The sequence below is a fragment of the Hypomesus nipponensis genome, chromosome 17 (genome assembly GCF_054491055.1).
Source record: "Hypomesus nipponensis isolate SF chromosome 17, ASM5449105v1, whole genome shotgun sequence".
Lineage (NCBI taxonomy): Eukaryota > Metazoa > Chordata > Actinopteri > Osmeriformes > Osmeridae > Hypomesus > Hypomesus nipponensis.
In genome coordinates, this window is record NC_140377.1 from 22810784 (window position 1) to 22832500 (window position 21717).

The following is a 21717-nucleotide window of genomic DNA, read 5'->3' on the forward strand; positions in this document are numbered from 1 at the left end:
TTAAACATAATCCTTATTATAATAGGCATACTAAGTGAGCCGGAAGGACTTCAGTAGCAGACATCGATTAGCCTAAGGATTTGTTAGGTATTGTGGTAGACTGCGGTTTAATTTTTTTTTGCATTGTAACTATTGTAACTGTATATATGTCCCTTGTCAAATGTCTTAAGACAATTGTCATGTTGTTTATATTGTCAAACAGGAAGGCCTCTTGCTAAAATCCAATGCCTTTGTTACAAGTCATGTTTTCTACCCACTTGTTTCTTTCTCGCTGGAACAACACATAATTACTGGCGCTGCCTTCGGTGACGTCAAATCAGTACGACGTGCCTGAAGCTAACCTGCGCTGGGAACACAGCGACACCGTGTCTCTCCACTCCAACAATAGCATCTATTCCCCCATGGCAGAGCCATCTAGCCAGCCAGCCCAACCCAGCGAGAAGCAAGGGCTTCCGATCTCATCAAACTCAAAATCCTTTCCACAAAAACAATGTTCTGAATCAATTTAACCCAATGAAATGGAGTGCGGTTTGCTGTGGGCAAAAGCTGTATTTGTGTTCGAGCTATCAGTGTAGAAGGCCGGCCGGACTCTTGCAGGGACCCAAGGAGTGTTCATGGGATGGAGAGTGCGCCTGTAGCTAGAATAAAACAAACCCAAACACAAGACTTTCATTCAGGCTTGAGCACAGCTGCCAGATTACATCTGAATGCAGGACCCCGTGTGCGCGCGGCCATGCCTTATTAAGCAACTTGGCTGTTTCCTGTTGCACAAATGGATACTCTGCGTGTATCGCTGTTTTTAAATAGTGCACTGCCCCAGTTTTATTTACCGTTATTAAAACAGCCTGCTTTTCAGTCCGTGTTTCAAATGCAGGCTAGCTGGTATTGTGTATATTTGTAATATCACCCCTTGAAAATCAGAAGATCCCTTTTGCTAGAAATGCTATTTGGTTCTTGATCAGTTGTGATAGGTGTCTTAAGACTCACCTGTCTGGGGCTACAGGTGGAGGGGGAGGGTCTCTGGCCAGCTCTCCAGCTGGCGGGGGAAGCAGATGGTCTTTCACCACAAGTAATCACCACCAACACACTGACACACAGAACTGGGTTGTGGTACTGGTGTTCATTCTGGACCAGAAGGAACACTGGATTGGGATGGTCTCTCCTGCACTCCTGGCACCATGGTGATGTGGTCTGCAGGACCAGGGCCCGACCAGAGAGTGAGCGTTAGGAAGTACTGTACCGCTCCTACGCTACAAATAACACAGTGTTGTTCCATCTTCACACAGCTGACTCGTACAGTACTTATTAAATGACCTCATTCCCTCCAATTAATATGTGAATGTACAATATCAACCACTGAGCTGCCTCCAAAGAAAAGACATTCATTTTTAATGAGATAACAGAATGCATTACCATTACATCGGCCGTAACACTAATGCTCAGCTGACAGTTTACTAATAAATACCTCCAGTGTTATAGAAACAGTTCTATACTGCGAACACCTCCCCCGGTCTGGCTCACCCTCCCTCCCTTCCGCTCTGCCTCTTTCAGCTCACTGAACTGAGTGAAATGTCTTTCCGACTAAATGATTTTTTTTCCCTTTTTTTTTTTTTTTTTGGCACGGTGGGAAAGTTGCCATGGAGACAGCAGATCCCCCCCCCCCCCGCCCCTCCTCCTCCCATTTCTCTCTCCTCTCTTTTTTTCTATGCCCCCCCCCACCCCCTCAGCGGTTCATGGCTTCGTGGCTGTGCTAACTGGCGTGTCGGCACTTCGGTGTGTGTGTGCGTGTGTGTGTGTGCACGTGTGTGTGTCCCTAGCTCCGAGCGGTTCTCACGCTGTGCGGTGTGGTTGGGCTGCAGGTGCCCTGAGCGCACCACGGTGAGTGTGTCTATATACAGACCTGTCCACCTCCTCCTCCCCTCCTCCTCCTCCCCTCCTCCTCCTCCTCACGCTCTGCTCTCTTTCCTGCTCTCCGCTCGTGTTCCTCATTTCATTCCTCCTTGTCCCCCGGCTCCCCCCCCCCTCTCTCTCTCCCTCCCCCCTCTCTCCCCCCCCCCCCTCTCTTTCATTGTTTTCCTTTACTCTTTTAATCCTATTTCCCCCTTCTTTATCTGTGCTCTCTCACACACACGGCCGTCCTTCCTCCTGCCAGGTGGGAGATGTGGACAGGATCCTCCAGACTGCTGACTGGGGCCGTTCAGTGTTCTGTGCTGCTCATTCAGAGGATCACCACAGGACTGCCCTGATTTATCTGAACTCTGAGAAAGACCCAGAGTGTAGGAGTAGGCAGCAGGACCAGGGAGGAGAACCAGGGGACAGGACCAGGGGACAGGACCAGGATGGAGCAGGAGGGCTGTAGCAGGAGGATGGAGCAGGAGGGCTGTAGCAGGAGGATGGAGCAGGAAGGTGGAGCAGGAGGATGGAGCAGGAGGGTGGAGCAGGAGGGCTGTAGAAGGAGGGTGGAGCAGGAGGGCTGTAGCAGGAGGGTGGAGCAGGAGGATGGGGCAGGAGGGTGGAGCAGGAGGGTGGAGCAGGAGGGCTGTAGAAGGAGGGTAGAGCAGGAGGGTGGAGCAGGAAGGTGGAGCAGGAGGGTGGAGCAGGAGGATGGGGCAGGAGGGTGGAGCAGGAGGGTGGAGCAGGAGGATGGAGCAGGAGGGTGGAGCAGGAAGATGGAGCAGGAGGACCAGTGAGACACACAAGCCAGGCAGCCCTGCTCCACAATAAAGAATTCATGACAAAGAGACTAAATAATTGCACATGACTTAATGCACAGGAGACGGAAAGAGAGAGAGAGAGGATGAGATAAAGAGGGTGAGAGGGATATGGAGGGTAAGAGAGAGAGGGAGAGAGATATTCAGGGGATAGACAGTCTAGGACCAGTACTGTGTAGGACCAGTACTGTGTAGGACCAGTACTATGTAGGACCAGTACTGTGTAGGATCAGTACTATATAGGACCAGTACTATGTAGGACCAGTACTGTGTAGGACCAGTACTGTGTAGGATCAGTACTATATAGGACCAGTACTGTGTAGGACCAGTACTGTGTAGGACCAGTACTATGTAGGACCAGTACTGTGTAGGATCAGTACTATATACGACCAGTACTATGTAGGACCAGTACTGTGTAGGATCAGTACTATATAGGACCAGTACTGTGCAGGTACAGTACTGTGTAGGACCAGTACTGTGTAGGATCAGTACTATATAGGACCAGTACTGTGTAGGACCAGTACTGTGTAGGATCAGTACTATGTAGGACCAGTACTGTGTAGGACCAGTACTGTGTAGGATCAGTACTATGTAGGACCAGTACTATGTAGGACCAGTACTGTGTAGGATCAGTATTATATAGGACCAGTACTATGTAGGATCAGTACTATATAGGACCAGTACTATGTAGGACCAGTACTGTCTAGGATCAGTACTATATAGGACCAGTACTGTGTAGGATCAGTACTATATAGGACCAGTACTGTGTAGGACCAGTACTATGTAGGATCAGTACTATATAGGACCAGTACTATGTAGGACCAGTACTGTGTAGGATCAGTATTATATAGGACCAGTACTGTGTAGGTACAGTACTGTGTAGGACCAGTACTGTGTAGGATCAGTACTATATAGGACCAGTACTGTGTAGGACCAGTACTGTGTAGGATCAGTACTATGTAGGACCAGTACTGTGTAGGACCAGTACTGTGTAGGATCAGTACTATATAGGACCAGTACTGTGTAGGATCAGTACTATATAGGACCAGTACTGTGTAGGATCAGTACTATATAGGACCAGTACTATGTAGGACCAGTACTGTGTAGGACCAGTACTGTGTAGGACCAGTACTATGTAGGACCAGTACTGTGTAGGATCAGTACTATATACGACCAGTACTATGTAGGACCAGTACTGTGTAGGATCAGTACTATGTAGGACCAGTACTGTGTAGGATCAGTATTATATAGGACCAGTACTATGTAGGATCAGTACTATATAGGACCAGTACTATGTAGGACCAGTACTGTCTAGGATCAGTACTATATAGGACCAGTACTGTGTAGGATCAGTACTATATAGGACCAGTACTGTGTAGGACCAGTACTATGTAGGATCAGTACTATATAGGACCAGTACTATGTAGGACCAGTACTGTGTAGGATCAGTACTATATAGGACCAGTACTATGTAGGACCAGTACTGTGTAGGATCAGTACTATATAGGACCAGTACTGTGTAGGACCAGTACTGTGTAGGACCAGACCTGGTTAACAGACATGCTTGAGGCTGCTGGATGATACATATCCTTTATTTCCATAATCAGCTTCAACCACACCACCTCCAACATGGTCTCCCATGTCATCTTGGTCATGACCTCTTCTTTCTCATAGTTGTTCTGACTGAAACAATCATCCTGACTGACTGTCTCACTCCTGTTCAAATCAGCTTAACTCATAAAAAAGTAAACTTCTAAAGAAATCATATAAAAAATACAGTCAAAAATAAATAAAAACAGGAATACCAATTTAAGATACACAGCATAAACAATGTTACTCATCATTGTGGTTTTGATCACAGAGATAAACGATTGCCAGGTCTCCATATTCATCATTAGTAGTATTAGTATCAAGTTCATTTTCAGGTTTTGCTTAAAGCATCACTTAGTTAATTTTCATTGCATCAAGTTGACATCATCCATGTTAATATAAGCATGCAAACACGTTTCCCATTCAGAACTGCACTAACACTGAGAGAGGAACAGAGGAACCAGGAAGGAGGAGAGAGAGAGGGAGGGATGGCGGGAGGGAAGGGGAAAGGGAGATGGAGGGAGGGGGAGAGAGACAGAGACAGAGAGACAGAGAGGGAGAGAGAGAGAGAGAGAGAGAGAGAGAGAGAGAGAGAGAGAGAGAGAGAGAGAGAGAGAGAGAGAGAAAGAGAGAGAGAGACAAAGAGAGAGAGACAAAGAGAGAGAGAGAGAGAGAGAGAGAGAGAGAGGAAGGGAGGGATGGGGAGGCAAGATGGAGGGCAGAGCTCTGGGTTTGTGTCTGGAAAAGAAAAGGAGGGCCGAAGAGGATGAAGGGAAAGCTAGAAGCCGACTGTGGGGAGAGAGCAGGAAAACAGGAGAGGAGAAAGAAAGGAAGAGGTAGGAAGAAGGAATGGTAGAGAACGAGGGCAGCGTAGTGAAGAGAGGAGGAACAGCAAGGGTGCTTTTTACACGACAAGCTCACATACATCCCGGGGCTTCTATAACAGCTGAACAGGCCTGAGAATCAGGACTCCTACAGCAGCTGACCAGGCCAGGGAATCAGGACTGGGAAGGATCGCTACAGGACCCAGGGGCCGATCGATCAATACCATATCTACTTATACGAGCAGATCAATGACATCCTGGACTAACAAACAACATGGAATTCTTATGGGTGCGATACGGGATACAAGGCTGCCTTGGCCGTGTTCCCACCAAGCATACAACCAGCATGTCTCCCCTTCCCTGGCCTGAATGCAACTGAATCCCTGTCTGAGAGGCTGAGAGGAGGATGAGGAGAGGCAGCGATAGTAATTCATGGTTTTAGTATCCTGTGGTAGCTATTGTTTTACTGGGGTTACAGGATTGTGGTTGGCAAATATATGCTGTTTGGCACAGTATCTTCTGGAGCAGTTGACACGGTTCTGTAACCACACACAGAAGGTCAGATCAAACGCTCTGGGAGGACGAGCTGGAGTTTAGGAGGTTGTCTTGTCTGGTTTGGTGAGTCAACAAACATATCTGCCTCTCCATCTCCTTGTTTAAATGGATCTCAAAGGGACAGAAAGTAGATGCAGTCATCTGTAAAAATGTACGCCTGCGGAACCTCTTCCTTGGTTTATGTTATCAAAACGTTTCCAACATTGTATTTTTCAACCGTCGTGCCGACAGATTTCTCCTCAGACATACAGTACACATTTATTGAAAGTAGTACACAACCAACACAATTACTTACATCAGGCAAGAGGTGACTGACTGCTGAGGGGAGAGACAACATAGACTGTAAGACCTAATGTCTCTGAGACAGACCGCTCACATGAGGGAAAGACACACTTCCATGGGTCCTACACAGGAACGGTTCCTCTAACACACAGGACAGACGACACACTTAGTTCCCAGACGAGAGTTGGAGTCTGTGGATGCTGGGGAGGAGGAGGATGAGGAGGATGAGGAGGATGAGGAGACCACGGGAACATGTCACACACAAGGTCACGGTGACACGGACACACAGGCAGACGCACACAGATACAAAACACACCCACAAACACGGAAATACACGGAAATAAAAAGCAACACAAATGCTTGTGTCCTTCTGAACTTATTGTCCTGTCAGAAACATGGATGGACGACAGACACATTTTTTTTTCTCTTTTCAAATCAAATAAATGTCTTTCGAAGGAAAAAAATGAAATCCTGGAATGATAGAAAAATAAAATGATGAAATCCTTTGATGTAGGATACATTTCCAGTGAATGCACTCGGAAAAGTGCCGGTCCATCCTGATCACAGCTCCCTGAAGGAGTCCTCTTTAGTGTGGCCAGATGGCAAGACTCCTTCTACACACACAGGCAATCACATTGTTCAGGCCTCCAAAACGGTGTCATCCTCAGTGAAGAGTAAAAAACTGGCATGAGTAAAATCCTTTCTTGATGAGAATATATTACACAAATCCCCAAATAAATAAATAGAAAAATAAAAGCAAATTGATATTGATGATTCCCATGGAGACGGGGAATAAAAGGTGAGGTGGAGAGACACATTTCAAGGTTACCTAACATGCTTTGGCTAATGGGTCCATCCACACATCTACCTCTCCTGACATCAATAATGACCTCCGATGGGTTCCCTCCTCTGCCGGGAGGAACCAGGAGGAACCAGGAGGAACCAGGAGGAACCAGTAAACCAAGACTTCAACAAGGAGAAGTATTCATCCAGAGAGCCTGAACCAGACAGTGCCTGGACACCCTGGAGACGGACGGCTGTCCTGATGATGAAAACACGGAACGCACGGAACACTTTTCCACTACGGCACCCCACACCTCGTCACTACTGTTGCAACAGAAAATATCCACATGTATTTTTTTTTTCCTTTCTAAGTTTGTACAAGTGCAGGATCGATTTTGGCCCATTTTCAGTCTCTTATCTTTTTATTTGGTTTTTTGAAAGGAGAAATGTACATCTTATCTTCTGGATGAATTACCGGTAATTACCTGAACCACACACTAACTACAAACCTGTTTTGAGTGGTGTGTGTGTGTCCACTGTGTGATATTTCTTATCTCATTACTGTACCTACTTTACTCCTAATATGAATGACTTTGTATCTGTGTATGATTGTGTATGTGTAGTGTAATATTGTAAGTGGAGCTGGAGTCCAGCCTGTGACTTGGGCCATGGGCTCAGAGCAGGGTTTTGGAGCACGAGCAGTGGATGTGTCTCCAAGCCTTTCTCTCTCAGAATGATTCACAGATGAGTGGAAAGAAATGAAGGTCTGGAACTGGACAGACAACGACCTGCAGAGAGGAGGAGGGGAAGAGGTTTAATGAGAGAAACAGAATGAAAGAGAGAGAGAGAGAGAGAGAGAGAGAGAGAAGGAGAGAGAGAGAGAGAGGGAGAGAGAGAGTGAGAAAGATGTTGTCATATTAGTTTTCTTTATTGTTATTAATTGGATTATTATCGTTGTTATTTTAGCTATTAGTTAGTAGGTTTTTTTTTATCTTTCTTTTTTATCTGCATATAAATCATGATGCATCAAATGCATCATAATTAATATATTTGTTCAATCTTGTCTGGCTTTGGCAACAGTGCTCATTCATTCATGCCAATAAAACATTACTGAAATTAGTTATTGAATTGAATTGAAAGAGAAAGAATGTCAGTGTGTGTGTGTGTGTGTGAGAGAGAAAGAGAGAGATAACTGTCAGTAGGAGAGGAGTTAGGATGTGTTACGTAACCCTGACCCTACAACCTCCACATCATGCAGATGTTACTGGCTTGAAGCAGAGGCATCTACAGCCATCAGCAGAGCTGCAGAAGAAATGAGTTCCTGCTGGACACTGATACTGACTGGGATCATGGGATTTTTTTTCTTTTTTAGAGGACGGGCTGCAATCTATTTTTACATTTTTCAACTGCTGCTCACTTATCGGACTAATTAGAAACTGCGTCATTTCCAACAGTTTTTTCAGTATTTCAAGTATTTCAGCTTGACTCCCTTGCAGGTGTAGCAGCCGTAGTCACGCTGCTAGTCAGTGTCACTACCTCCCGATCTTCCCCCTCGCTGATACTCAAACTCAGGCTCTCTGACTTGCGAGCGTGACTATTCACCAGCTACGCAAACAAAAAACTAGCTTATCGCTATGGCAGGTGGAGCTAGCTTATCGCTAGCCTGGCAGGTGGAGCTAGCTTATCGCTAGCCTGGCAGGTGGAGCTAGCTTATCGCTAGCCTGGCAGGTGGAGCTAGCTTATCGCTGGCGTGGGTGGAGGAGCTAGCTTATCGCTGGCGTGGGTGGAGTGAGTGTCTGGGTTGCTCTGACAGAGAGACTCACAGGTCTACTCCGAGTGAGGGCTGTCCACCACGATGTGGGGCTTAGGAGACGCTTCCGGGGCAGTCTTTGACACATACGTGTTCATGGTTTTCTCCTGGAAACAGAGAAGAAATGTCACCTAGGACACTGATCACTGATGCAGGCATATATAAAATAACATATAACACACAAAAATCAAGACATGTGATGGTAACTGATTGATATATTGATGGTAATTATTGAGGGAGGATCTTGATGAATTCATGAATTTCACAATAATATGTATTCTGTTCATCTATTGGTGGGTGTTGATGCTAGACGGTGAGGGTTACCAAACCGATATGGAGGAAAACGGATCTAAAGTGTAAAATGTTTTTCTCTGTTATTGCTTACTGACCAAGCATGAACAAGCAAAAGGAATCTGCTGGTTGAGAGGACAATGATTGAACAGATCTGTAATAGCACACACACACACACACACACACAGACCCCCCCCTACACACACACACACACACACACACAGAACCCCCCCCACACACACACACACACACACACACACACAGAACCCCCCCTACACACACACACACACACACACACACAGAACCCCCCCCTACACACACACACACAGAACCCCCCCCCCTACACACACACACACACAGAACCCCCCCCCCTCCACACACACACACAGAACCCCCCCCCCTACACACACACACAGACCCCCCCCCCTACACACACACACACAGACCCCCCCCCTACACACACACACACACACCCCCCCCCCCCCCCTACACACACACAGACACACACAGAACCCCCCCCTACACACACAGAACCCCCCCCCCTACACACACACACACAGAATCCCCCCCTACACACACACAGAAACCCCCCCCCCCCTACACACACACACACACACACACACTCCAGTACCTCTCCAAGCTGATGCCAGTGCTCTATGGGCTTGCGGGGGTTGGCCAGCATGGCTGTCCAGTGTTCCCTCCCTGGACCCTCAGCATCACTGCCCACACGACACATCCCTATCACCTCATTATGACCAATACTGAGGGAGGGAGGGAGGGAGGGAGGGGGGGGGGAGGGGGGAGGGGGGGAGGGAGGGAGGGAGGGGGGGGGGTGAGGGGGGGGGGGAGGGGGGAGGGAGGGAGGGAGGGAGGGAGGGAGGGGGGAGGGGGAGGGAGGGAGGGGGGGGGGAGGGGGGAGGGGGGAGGGGGGGGGGGAGGGGGGAGGGGGGGAGGGGGGGAGGGAGGGAGGGGGGGGGAGGGGGGGAGGGAGGGAGGGAGGGAGGGAGGGAGGGAGGGAGGGAGGGAGGGAGGGGGGGAGGGAGGGGGGAGGGGGGAGGGGGGAGGGGGGGAGGGGGGGAGGGGGGGAGGGAGGGAGGGGGGAGGGGGGAGGGGGGAGGGAGGGAGGGGGGGGGGGAGGGGGGGAGGGAGGGAGGGAGGGAGGGAGGGGGGGAGGGAGGGGGGGAGGGAGGGGGGAGGGAGGGAGGGGGGAGGGGGGGAGGGAGGGAGGGAGGGAGGGAGGGGGGGAGGGAGGGGGGAGGGAGGGAGGGAGGGGGGGAGGGAGGGGGGAGGGGGTTGGGAAAGAGGGGCAGGGGAGAGAGGGAGAAAGAGGGGGAGGGGGAGAGAGAGAGACAGCCAGAGCCAGCATGGAGAGAGAGAGAGATACTGTCAGGTAGAAGCAGAGAAGGCCTCATTTATCAGCATTGAACACTGGGACAAAATAACAGCATCAGACCCAAGCAGTACAGCTGCAGAACACACACACACACATATAGAACACATTCTTATGGTCTCATTCCTCTAGGGGGAGCAGTAACCAACACAGTGAGTCTTCACACAGGTCTGAACATGTACATTTACTCACACTGCACACTGAACACACACTGCACACTGCACACACATACACACACCAAGAAGAAGCCAAGCTGTGACGCAGAAGTGGAGCCAGACTGAGACACGGTGGCAGGGTCCCACAGTGTCTCTCCAGCAGACGTTGTTTCCATTAGTATTAACATAGTCATGTTTATTCATGACCCATCCTTGTGTAAAACTGCAGGCCCACTGTAGTCTGAATCACAGGGCAGTAGACCAGCACAGGACTGCAGACCCAACAAACAGCCACAGCAAATAACCACGTGCATGTTGGGAAAACACACATCTAGTGGCCACCAGTAACCTTGACGATGTGGCTGGTAATGAACAGTGATGATGCTGTGCAGTCAATACACTAGTGATAAAAGCGTCATAATACAACATCCAATTAGCATTGTCATAGCTTGGTAAGTACATTAATGTAGCATTTTCCTAGCATTGGCATTAACACAAAAAAAGGATTGTCGCAGCATGGTAAAAACAGTTAATTTAGCAGTGTCTAAAGATTGGAATTAACATGAAAACAGCATTATGATAGCATAATAGCCTGGTGTTAGCATGCTAACAGCCCTGCCTCTTCTCACCAGTCATAGTCCATCACTGCGATCAGGATGGAGACGCTCTCAATGTTCTCGTTGGGGATGTCAAAGACCAGGGCCTCGTTGTAGGTGGGGTTCAGCGTGTTCTTCTTGATGGAGGTCTTCCTCTTCTTCAGCCTGCGGCCGTCACAGACCAGTGAGGCCTTCACGTACGGATCTGAGAGAGAGACAGAGAGAGAGAGACAGAGAGACAAAGAGAGACACAGAGGCAGAGAGACAGAGAGAGAGAGACAGAGGCAGAGAGACAGTGAGAGGGAGACAGAGTTAGAGAGACAGAGAGAAACACAGAGAGATGTAGAGAGACCGATGTAGACAGAGAGAGAGAGATGTAGAGACAGAGATATGTAGAGAGAGAGAGATGTAGAAACACAGAGAGAGAGAGATGTATAGAGACAGATGTAGAGAGAGACAGATGTAGACAGGGAGAGAGAGAGAGAGAGAGAGAGAGAGAGAGAGAGAGAGAGAGAGAGAGAGAGAGAGAGAGAGAGAGAGAGAGAGAGAGATGAGAGAGCACTCCTGGGAAAGCTTTTAACAATGATGCGCACAGGATCTGTCTGTGTTACACATGACAGGCATGCAAATCCAGTCTCCTTGGCCAATCAGGATTAAGAAGGTAAAGGAAGGTGGATTCGCCGTAAAGATCCATTCAGCTCCAAAGGAGCAGGTCTCAGAACTGACAATAGCATTGAGTGCCGACGGACAGCTAGGATTTGATTTTACGGCGAATTTGAAGTATCTTTGAGCCATTACACTCATAATCATTCATGTTATAATAACAGGGTGTCCTCATTATCATTTAAAATGCAATTTCATCAAAGGTTGAGGTTCTATAGCTGGATCATCATGTCCTCATAGCAGATTAATAACTTGATTAGAAATGTGTTAATTAAATAATTTTCCGCAACCAGTCCAGGCCATCAATCAGACAAGGACATTATTGTTTTTTTTTTTTACATTGATTATGCAGTTGAGGGTAACGAGTTGGATGTTTCAGGCTGTTCCTGATGTCCTCTTAGAGGCATAACTTAACGACGCAGTAGACTACATGTGTCTGGCTTTCTGCATGTTTCTAACACACCATGTTTGCCTTTCATTTTACAAGGTCCTTTCTTCTTAGCAGAGAGTGCTACACAACCCTTCACTGGGAAGTATTGTCTTGGCCATCCATGTTGCAAACCCAGTCCTCACCTGAGAAGCCGGTCAGATCCATGGCTTTAAGGTTGGTGGCCTTGATGACGGTGGCAGTGAGTCGCCCAGCAGTGGGAAGGTAACACAAGGAGAAGTTCAGCTCTCCAAGGTCTGCCTTCTCCTGCAGGACACACACACACACACAGACACACACACACACACACACACACAGACACACACACAGACACACACACACACACACACACACAGACACAGACACACACACAGACACACACACACACACGCAGACACACACACACAGACACACACACAGACACACACACAGACACACACACGCAGACACACACACAGACACACACACAGACACACACACAGACACACACACAGACACACACAGACACACACACACGCAGACACACAGGGGTCAGAGGTGTTGGTGGACAGGGCAGGTGAGAGAGGTTCCTAACAGGCCACCGTGTATAATGTGATCAATGCTGCTCCTTCTCAGACTGGTCTGAAGTGGTTCCTAACAGGCCACCGTGTATAATGTGATCAATGCTGCTCCTTCTCAGACTGGTCTGAAGTGGTTCCTAACAGGCCACCGTGTATAATGTGATCAATGCTGCTCCTTCTCAGACTGGTCTGAAGTGACAACATAAATGGACGTTTAGACGAGGAGTCAAGTGTTGTCATTGTCAGTGAAACAGATGTCAATCAGTCAAACACCCCCGGCAGATGAATATGATAAATGGTGACACTTCAATGACCTATTTTTATCCCCTCCCTTCTGCTAATCTGCCTGTGGTGGTGGTGACACTGTGGTGACATTAGACAGCCGTGTGGAGAGATGGTGGTGGCAGTAAGGGTGACATTGGGGCATTGCAGGGACACTGAGCTGACTCTGATGTTGATATTAGGATGACATGTTGCTGTGTGGAGAGATGGTGGTGGTAGTAAGGGTGACATTGCAGGGACACTGAGCTGACTCTGATGTTGATATTGGGATGACATTATGGCATCACCGTGGTGACATTGGTGTGCGTGTGCTGGTGTTGTGTGTTGCTAGGTGTGTGTATGTCTCACCACGGTGCCCTCCACGATGTCCCTCCAGACAGGTTTCTCCCCAGTGCCCTCGCTGAAGTCCAGTAGGTTGTCCACCACCACCTGGCCAATCAGGTCGTGCCGGGAGAAGCGGTCAAAGTCGTACACGGAGAAGTGCAGCTTCCTGGAGTGCAGCTCCGCCAGGGGAACCCCAAACTGGAACGTCTCGTTAAACACCGGGTTCAGGGTCTTCCTGTGGACCTGAGGGTCAGAAGTCAGGGGGGTCAGCGGGGTCAGTAGTAGACTCCCCTACTGGTGACCTGGGTTGAAGACCAGCCCTGATCATGACAGAGAGACAGGCCTGATAATGACAGAGAGACAGGCCTGATAATGACAGAGACAGGCTTGATCATGACAGAGAGACAGGCCTGATAATGACAGAGAGACAGGCCTGATAATGACAGAGACAGGCTTGATCATGACAGAGAGACAGGCCTGATAATGACAGAGAGACAGGCCTGATCATGACAGAGAGACAGGCCTGATAATGACAGAGAGACAGGCCTGATAATGACAGAGACAGGCTTGATCATGACAGAGAGACAGGCCTGATAATGACAGAGAGACAGGCCTGATAATGACAGAGACAGGCCTGATCATGACAGAGAGACAGGCCGGATAATGACAGAGACAGGCCTGATCATGACAGAGAGACAGGCTTGATAATGACAGAGACAGGCCTGATCATGACAGAGACAGGCTTGATAATGACAGAGAGACAGAGAGACAGGCCTGATCATGACAGAGAGACAGAGAGACAGGCCTGATCATGACAGAGAGACAGGCCTGATCATGACAGAGACAGGCTTGATAATGACAGAGAGACAGAGAGACAGGCCTGATCATGACAGAGACAGGCCTGATAATGACAGAGACAGGCCTGATCATGACAGAGAGACAGACAGACAGGTTCCTGGTACCTTGGTCTGGAACTTCTTCTTCCTGTCTGGCAGCAGGTAGATCTTCACGTAGGGGTCAGAGAAGCCGTTGGCATCTTTGGCAGGCAGGTCCAGAGCCTTCAGAATCTTCACCACCAGCTGCTCCGTACTGGGGGAGAGGGGGGAGGAGGAGGTGGAGGGGGGAGGAGGAGGGGAGGGAGGAGGAGGTGGAGGGGGGAGGAGGAGGGGGGCAGGCAGGCAGGCAGGCAGAGGAAAGGAGTGGAGAGGTAACAAAACCTCTAGTTAAAAAAGGTTTTTCCTGTGAGTGGGTGTAGTGTGTGTGAGGGTGTGTGTGTAGTGTCAGTAGCCAGGCTCCAGTGTGGTCTCATAGCTGGGCAGAGTGTGCTGTGTCTGTGTGGGTTTAGACCAGGCCCCCCTGGAGACAGAAGTCAGCTGGCCCATTTCTAATCATGAACACACTTTGTTATGGTGGGTTTGGGTCATGAACACAAGCAGCTGGAACACTGAGAAGAGGTTTGGGCACATGACCCACTCAACACACACTTGACCCACTCAACACACACCACACACACACACTCCACAAACACACACACACCACACACACACACACACACCAACACACACGCCTTCCTGTGGTCCGCCCTCCACCAGTGTGGTGGTCTATCTGAAGGTTTCTAAACATTTTAATTAAAGATGGGGAGATGGCTGGCAGGCCTTTAATCAGACCTCGTTAGAACACGTCTCCCCTTGCTAACGAGTGTGTCACCACTTCATTAGGGACGCTAGGAGCACAGCATGAACTCTGGAGGCGGGACAGCAACAGGCCACGGCCAATAGGTCGTCTCACAAACATGCCAATTATTTGTATTGCACAATCAGGTATGAGATCAGCTTGTCGACGACACAATTACCTTATGCCCAATCAGGAAATGTGCTAATCACAAGTTCACATCTAATTAAGGGCATCAGATAAACATGCCAGTAATGCAATCACATCAAATTGGTGAAATGACAAACATGGCAATTTGAAAATCATGAAATTATATCCTGCTACTAAACTGGAAAACATACTTTAATTAGGACAAACCTGTCCAATTAGCATGTAAAACATCGGTCTAATAACTGAAAGAGTTGATTCTCGTTGTTCAGGGCTATGGTGAGTGTTAATGCAGGCACAGTCAGTTTTAGAACGACAGGTGATTTGTGTTGTGTTGAGACCAAGTCACTTCTGCAGAGTGCTTCATTACATCGCTGGAGCTCCTATATTCGAACATCTGCCTTTTTGGATCTCGAAACAAACCCAGTAACAAAAGACAAGCTTTATACCCGACTCCCTCTAGCACTCTGCAGAAGATACCCATTACTTGTCCAGCCAGGACACATTCGCTGAGATGTATTCCACACAGACAATTCTCGAAAACCAGCTGCTATTCCCCTGGTGCAAATGTGTCAACTTGTTACAGCACTGTCAACACAAAGGCTGCTGTGAAGGAAGCAGACTGGCAGACTGGCAGACAGGGACGTGAAGGAGGCAGACTGGCAGACAGGGACGTGAAGGAGGCAGACTGGCAGACAGGGACGTGAAGGAGGCAGACTGGCAGACAGGGACGTGAAGGAGGCAGACTGGCAGACTGGCAGACAGGGACGTGAAGGAGGCAGACTGGCAGACTGGCAGACAGGGACGTGAAGGAGGCAGACTGGCAGACTGGCAGACTGGCAGACAGGGACGTGAAGGAGACAGACTGGCAGACTGGCAGACAGGGACATGAAGGAGGCAGACTGGCAGACTGGCAGACAGGGACGTGAAGGAGGCAGACTGGCAGTGTTACAGGGACATGAAGGAAGCAGACTGGCAGACTGGCAGACAGGGACGTGAAGGAGGCAGACTGGCAGACAGGGACGTGAAGGAGGCAGACTGGCAGTGTTACAGGGACGTGAAGGAAGCAGACTGGCAGACAGGGACGTGAAGGAGGCAGACTGGCAGACAGGGACGTGAAGGAGGCAGACTGGCAGTGTTACAGGGACGTGAAGGAAGCAGACTGGCAGACAGGGACGTGAAGGAGGCAGACTGGCAGACTGGCAGACAGAGACGTGAAGGAAGCAGACTGGCAGACAGGGACGTGAAGGAGGCAGACTGGCAGACTGGCAGACAGAGACGTGAAGGAAGCAGACTGGCAGACAGGGACGTGAAGGAGGCAGACTGGCAGACTGGCAGACAGAGACGTGAAGGAAGCAGACTGGCAGACAGGGACATGAAGGAGGCAGACTGGCAGACTGGCAGACAGGGACGTGAAGGAAGCAGACTGGCAGACTGGCAGACAGGGACGTGAAGGAAGCAGACTGGCAGACTGGCAGACTGGCAGACAGGGACGTGAAGGAAGCAGACTGGCAGACTGGCAGACTGGCAGACAGGGACGTGAAGGAAGCAGACTGGCAGACTGGCAGACAGGGACGTGAAGGAGACAGACTGGCAGACTGGCAGACAGGGACGTGAAGGAGGCAGACTGGCAGACTGGCAGACAGGGACGTGAAGGAGGCAGACTGGCAGTGTTACAGGGACGTGAAGGAGGCAGACTGGCAGTGTTACAGGGACGTGAAGGAGGCAGACTGGCAGACTGGCAGACAGGGACGTGAAGGAGGCAGACTGGCAGTGTTACAGGGACGTGAAGGAGGCAGACTGGCAGTGTTACAGGGACGTGAAGGAGGCAGACTGGCAGACTGGCAGACAGGGACGTGAAGGAAGCAGACTGGCAGACTGGCAGACAGGGACGTGAAGGAAGCAGACTGGCAGACTGGCAGACTGGCAGACAGGGACGTGAAGGAAGCAGACTGGCAGACTGGCAGACTGGCAGACAGGGACGTGAAGGAAGCAGACTGGCAGACTGGCAGACAGGGACGTGAAGGAGACAGACTGGCAGACTGGCAGACAGGGACGTGAAGGAGACAGACTGGCAGACTGGCAGACAGGGACGTGAAGGAGGCAGACTGGCAGTGTTACAGGGACGTGAAGGAGGCAGACTGGCAGTGTTACAGGGACGTGAAGGAGGCAGACTGGCAGACAGGGACGTGAAGGAGGCAGACTGGCAGTGTTACAGGGACGTGAAGGAGGCAGACTGGCAGACAGGGACGTGAAGGAGGCAGACTGGCAGTGTTACAGGGACGTGAAGGAGGCAGACTGGCAGACAGGGACGTGAAGGAGGCAGACTGGCAGACAGGGACGTGAAGGAGGCAGACTGGCAGTGTTACAGGGACGTGAAGGAAGCAGACTGGCAGACAGGGACGTGAAGGAGGCAGACTGGCAGACTGGCAGACAGAGACGTGAAGGAGGCAGACTGGCAGACTGGCAGACAGAGACGTGAAGGAAGCAGACTGGCAGACAGGGACATGAAGGAGGCAGACTGGCAGACTGGCAGACAGGGACGTGAAGGAGGCAGACTGGCAGACTGGCAGACAGGGACGTGAAGGAAGCAGACTGGCAGACTGGCAGACTGGCAGACAGGGACGTGAAGGAAGCAGACTGGCAGACTGGCAGACTGGCAGACAGGGACGTGAAGGAAGCAGACTGGCAGACTGGCAGACAGGGATGTAAAGGAAGCAGACTGGCAGACTGGCCGACAGGGACGTGAAGGAGGCAGACTGGCAGTGTTACAGGGACGTGAAGGAGGCAGACTGGCAGTGTTACAGGGACGTGAAGGAGGCAGACTGGCAGACAGGGACGTGAAGGAGGCAGACTGGCAGACTGGCAGACAGAGACGTGGTTGATGTCTTCCTCGACGCTGCCCTGGCTCTCTCCCTCCCTCCATGCTACCCTGTCTGTATCCGTGTCATCACAAGGTCACAGGAAGGTGTCTTAGTGACGCCGGGGATTCAAAGACTGGAACACAGGCTCGGGGAGAAAGCAGGAATGCTCCTTGGTACTAAATGGAATTTGATAAAAGTGAAGATACATGGAGCATTCCTCCTCCCATCTATCTCCCTCTCCTCCTCCTCTCCTCCCATCTCTCTTTATCTAATTCTATCTCAGTGTAATTGGAGCTGTAACACAGCTTGGTGTTATTGCGTGTTGAGAGGGTCTGCTGTTTAAAGTAGTTCAACATATATAATTCATGTCTAAAATGGCCTCTCAATCTCTTGTTTTTCAAACGTCAGCTCTTTCTGTCATTGTGATGTTGCTGTGCATGAAAACAGAGACCTTGTCAGAAGCACAGCTGGACTGGGTGATCTGCCTGGGTTTCTGCACTCCTCCTCCCCCCTCCTCTCCCCTCTCCTCCTCCCTCTTTCCCCCTCCTCTCCCTGCCCCTCTCCCCCCTCCTCCTCCATTTTTTCTCCCTCCCTCCCTCCTTTCCCCCTCCCCTCTCCCCCCCTGTCTCTTGAGGAGGCCACGCCCCCCATCAACATAAACAACACAGTTCCTGCCACACACAAAAGAACCCCACAAAGGTCTCTGTCACACACACACACGCAACGAGGAATTACTCAATCACAGTCATTACTCCTCCCATGTCCCTTTGAACAATCAATAGTGCACGCTGAACAAAGATCCCTGTGATGGCCCAGTGATTACAGAATATGCTGGGCCACCAGTCCCCAGTCTAACCCTAACCTTGGCCTCCACAGAGACGTGCTATTACCGCTGGCTCTGAGGAGAAACCGCACTTCCCATGTGCTTCTGTTAGTCACAATCAGCTATTACCTTATTATCAGTTCATTTGTCTTTATTAGCCCTTCATTCAGCATGCTATGTGTTCCTGCTGTAACTTACTGTGTTCTGATAATAGTCACAGTTCTATGATAAAGGATCCGCCTGCCTATGATAAAAAAACACCTATTGGCTGTTTGATATTCTGGTTGTTTTCTATTTACAATTTATAAACTCTCTCCAATCTGAAGATGGCTTAATCCTTATAAAGCCAGAACCAAAACAATCCCAGCGTAACTGAAGCGCCGCCACGGTGCGTGTGAGCGACTCACTTGAAGGCGTAGCGCAGCAGGAAGCTGATCTTGCCACAGTTGTCGCCCTGCTTGCCGTCGCCTTGGTCTCCCTGCCGGAGGCGGTACAGCTCAGGCTTGATCTGGCCGATGCTGGTCACCTGCTCGCTCTTCTCCTCGCCGTGGAAGTCCGGGCTGGACAGCTGGTGAGTCATTGGCTTGGGCCTGGGGAGAGAGGGGGAGGAGGGAGTGGGTGAGGAGGGAGGATGGAGGAGGGAGGAGGGAGAGGGTGAGGAGGGAGGGAGAGGGTGAGGAGGGAGGGAGAGGGAGGAGGGAGAGGGTGGAGGGTGGAGGGTGGAGGGAGGAGGGAGGAGGGAGAGGGTGAGAAGGGAGGGAGAGGGTGAGGAGGGAGGGAAAGGGTGAAGGGAGAGGGTGAGAAGGGAGGGAGAGGGTGAGGAGGGAGGGAAAGGGTGAAGGGAGAGGGTGGAGGGTGGAGGGTGGAGGGTGGAGGGAGGGAGAGGGTGAAGGGAGAGGGTGGAGGGTGGAGGGAGGAGGGAGGAGGGAGAGGGTGGAGGGAGAGGGTGAGGAGGGAGGGAGAAAAAGGGAGAGGGTGAGGAGGGAGGGAGGGAGGGAGGGAGAGGGAGGAGGGAGAGGGTGGAGGGAGGAAGAGGGAGGAAGGTTGGTCCAGTAATGTGATATACTAGAAGATGTACTGGATATACTCAGCCAGGGGGAAACAGACACACACACACTCTCTCTCCCACACACACACACTCTCTCCCACACACACACACTCTCTCCCACACACACATACTCTCTCCCAGTACTGACCGTGCAGTGACCTGCTGCTGGGAGGGGACGTGGGGCAGAGCAGCACCCCCCTCTGCAGGGGGGTCTGGAGACATCTGAGTCGGCTTCAGGTTCCCTGGGGGGGGGGGGGGGGTAGGGGGGGGGGGGTTAGGAGGGGGGGTTAGGGGGGGGGGATTAAATAAAAAAAAATTGTATTAGTAGAGTCCTCATCAAGTACTCATCAACAATGCAAAAACATTTTTGAAGAAAAAAAAGCGAAAATATTTTGTTTACCTTTCGAAACTTTTACTTTTTTTTTTACCCTTTCAAAACTTTTTCAAAACATTTATTCTAGCATAAAGGATATAAAATCCTAATGACTCTTATTGAGAGACTCTAGTTGGTTAGTTGTAACTGATTTAAAATTATTGTACTCGCTTTGAATTATATTATTGTTGCTTGCTTTTTCTACAGGTACACTCTTGCACTTTTGAGGATCATGTTGTTTTATTGGAGAGTAGAAATTATATTGATCATGACACCAAATACAGATTAAAACTAAAGAAACAAGCCTGGCTTGAAAAAGTAAGAAGTAGAAAGTACAGATATTTGTGTACAAAATGTGAGGAGTGAAAGTAAATAGTGAAAAAATTCAATTTTAAATAAACAGTGAAGTAAAGTCAAAATTTACATAAGTACCTTAACAAAGTATTTGTGCTTTGGTACTTCCCATCTTTGCTTTGCACAACATGTAACTGAAAAATATTTGTTGTCTTTGATCTTGCGTTAAAAAAGCATGAACTAAATGTTTCCTTGATCAGTTTTTACAATTCATGTGATGCTAGCATGAATTACCATTTCTATTTTTGTATATGTTGATTTTGAGAGTCTCTGATCTGTGTAGTTTTCCTTTCTCTCAAGGAGGTTCCTGAAAAGTCCAATGTGGGCTTGTTTTTTGGTGTGTGTGTGTTTTACCCGTGTTGATGCGGTAGGTGTGTGTGTGTTACCCGTGTTGATGCGGTAGGTGTGTGTGTGTTACCTGTGTTGTTGGGGTAGGTGTGTGTGTGTTACCTGTGTTGATGCGGTAGGTGTGTGTGTGTTACCTGTGTTGTTGGGGTAGGTATCCATATCCAGGTAGGAGTGTTCCTGTGTCTCCTGTGGCCCCCCCACCACGCCCCCCACCCCCATGCCCCCCACCCCCTCGCCCCTCTCAACCCCCAGCAGGTCAGAGAAGGGGGGGTGATGCTGCCCCGGCTGGCCCAGGGAGGGGTACAAGGAGGAGGACGAGTGGGTCTCCTTCCTCTGCAGGAGGGGGGGCAGGAGGGAGGCGCCCCCCGACCCTCCCAGCCCCCCCACCCCTCCGCCCCCTGGCATCAGCCCCGACATCAGGCTCAGCCCCCCGCCCTCCTTGTCTCTCCATGGCAACCAACAGAGTTTCCAGGAGACAAAGAGAGAGACGGAGAGAAGAACGAGTCCGCAGAATGTGACGATCACAGAGAGCAGACTGACGTTGATCTCTGCAGGGGGGAGAGAGAGAGACACAGGGAGAGAGAAGGGGGAGAGGGGGAGAGACAGAGAGAGAGAGAGAGAGAGAGAGAGAGAGAGGGAGAGGTAGAGGGAGAAAGAGAAGAAGAGGGAGAAGGAGAAGGAGAGGGAGGGAGAGAGGTGAAAGAGATAGAGAGGAGAAATAAAAGAGAGAGAGAGAGAGAGAGAGAGAGGGAGAGGGAGAGGGAGAGGGAGAGGGAGAGAGAGAGAGAGAGAGAGAGAGAGAGAGAGAGAGAGAGAGAGAGAGAGAGAGAGAAAAGAAGGAGAGAC

General features: G+C 50.1%; 1 protein-coding gene and 1 long non-coding RNA gene across 2 annotated transcripts in view; both read right to left on the reverse strand.

Annotated features, from left to right (window-relative positions):
- Positions 1–359: 359 nt before the first annotated feature.
- LOC146254133 (uncharacterized) lies at positions 360–1523 on the reverse strand. The gene is made up of 3 exons (XR_014731749.1): positions 1466–1523; positions 988–1036; positions 360–638 (listed from the first exon to the last, which is right to left on the reverse strand). It is a non-coding gene; the product is annotated as an uncharacterized LOC146254133 (long non-coding RNA).
- A 3415-nt stretch (positions 1524–4938) lies between these two features.
- The window catches only part of syt3 (synaptotagmin III), a 21915-nt gene continuing 5136 nt past the window's right edge, over positions 4939–21717 (reverse strand). The window contains exons 2-11 of the mRNA XM_084677452.1: positions 21006–21419; positions 19945–20038; positions 19156–19338; positions 14206–14332; positions 13268–13486; positions 12224–12344; positions 11021–11192; positions 9478–9607; positions 8569–8662; positions 4939–7533 (exon numbers count right to left, since the gene is read on the reverse strand). Coding sequence (XP_084533578.1) covers positions 8573–8662; positions 9478–9607; positions 11021–11192; positions 12224–12344; positions 13268–13486; positions 14206–14332; positions 19156–19338; positions 19945–20038; positions 21006–21419 — 1550 coding nt within the window. The 3' untranslated portion in view covers positions 4939–7533; positions 8569–8572. The remainder of the gene's footprint in view (positions 7534–8568; positions 8663–9477; positions 9608–11020; positions 11193–12223; positions 12345–13267; positions 13487–14205; positions 14333–19155; positions 19339–19944; positions 20039–21005; positions 21420–21717) is intronic.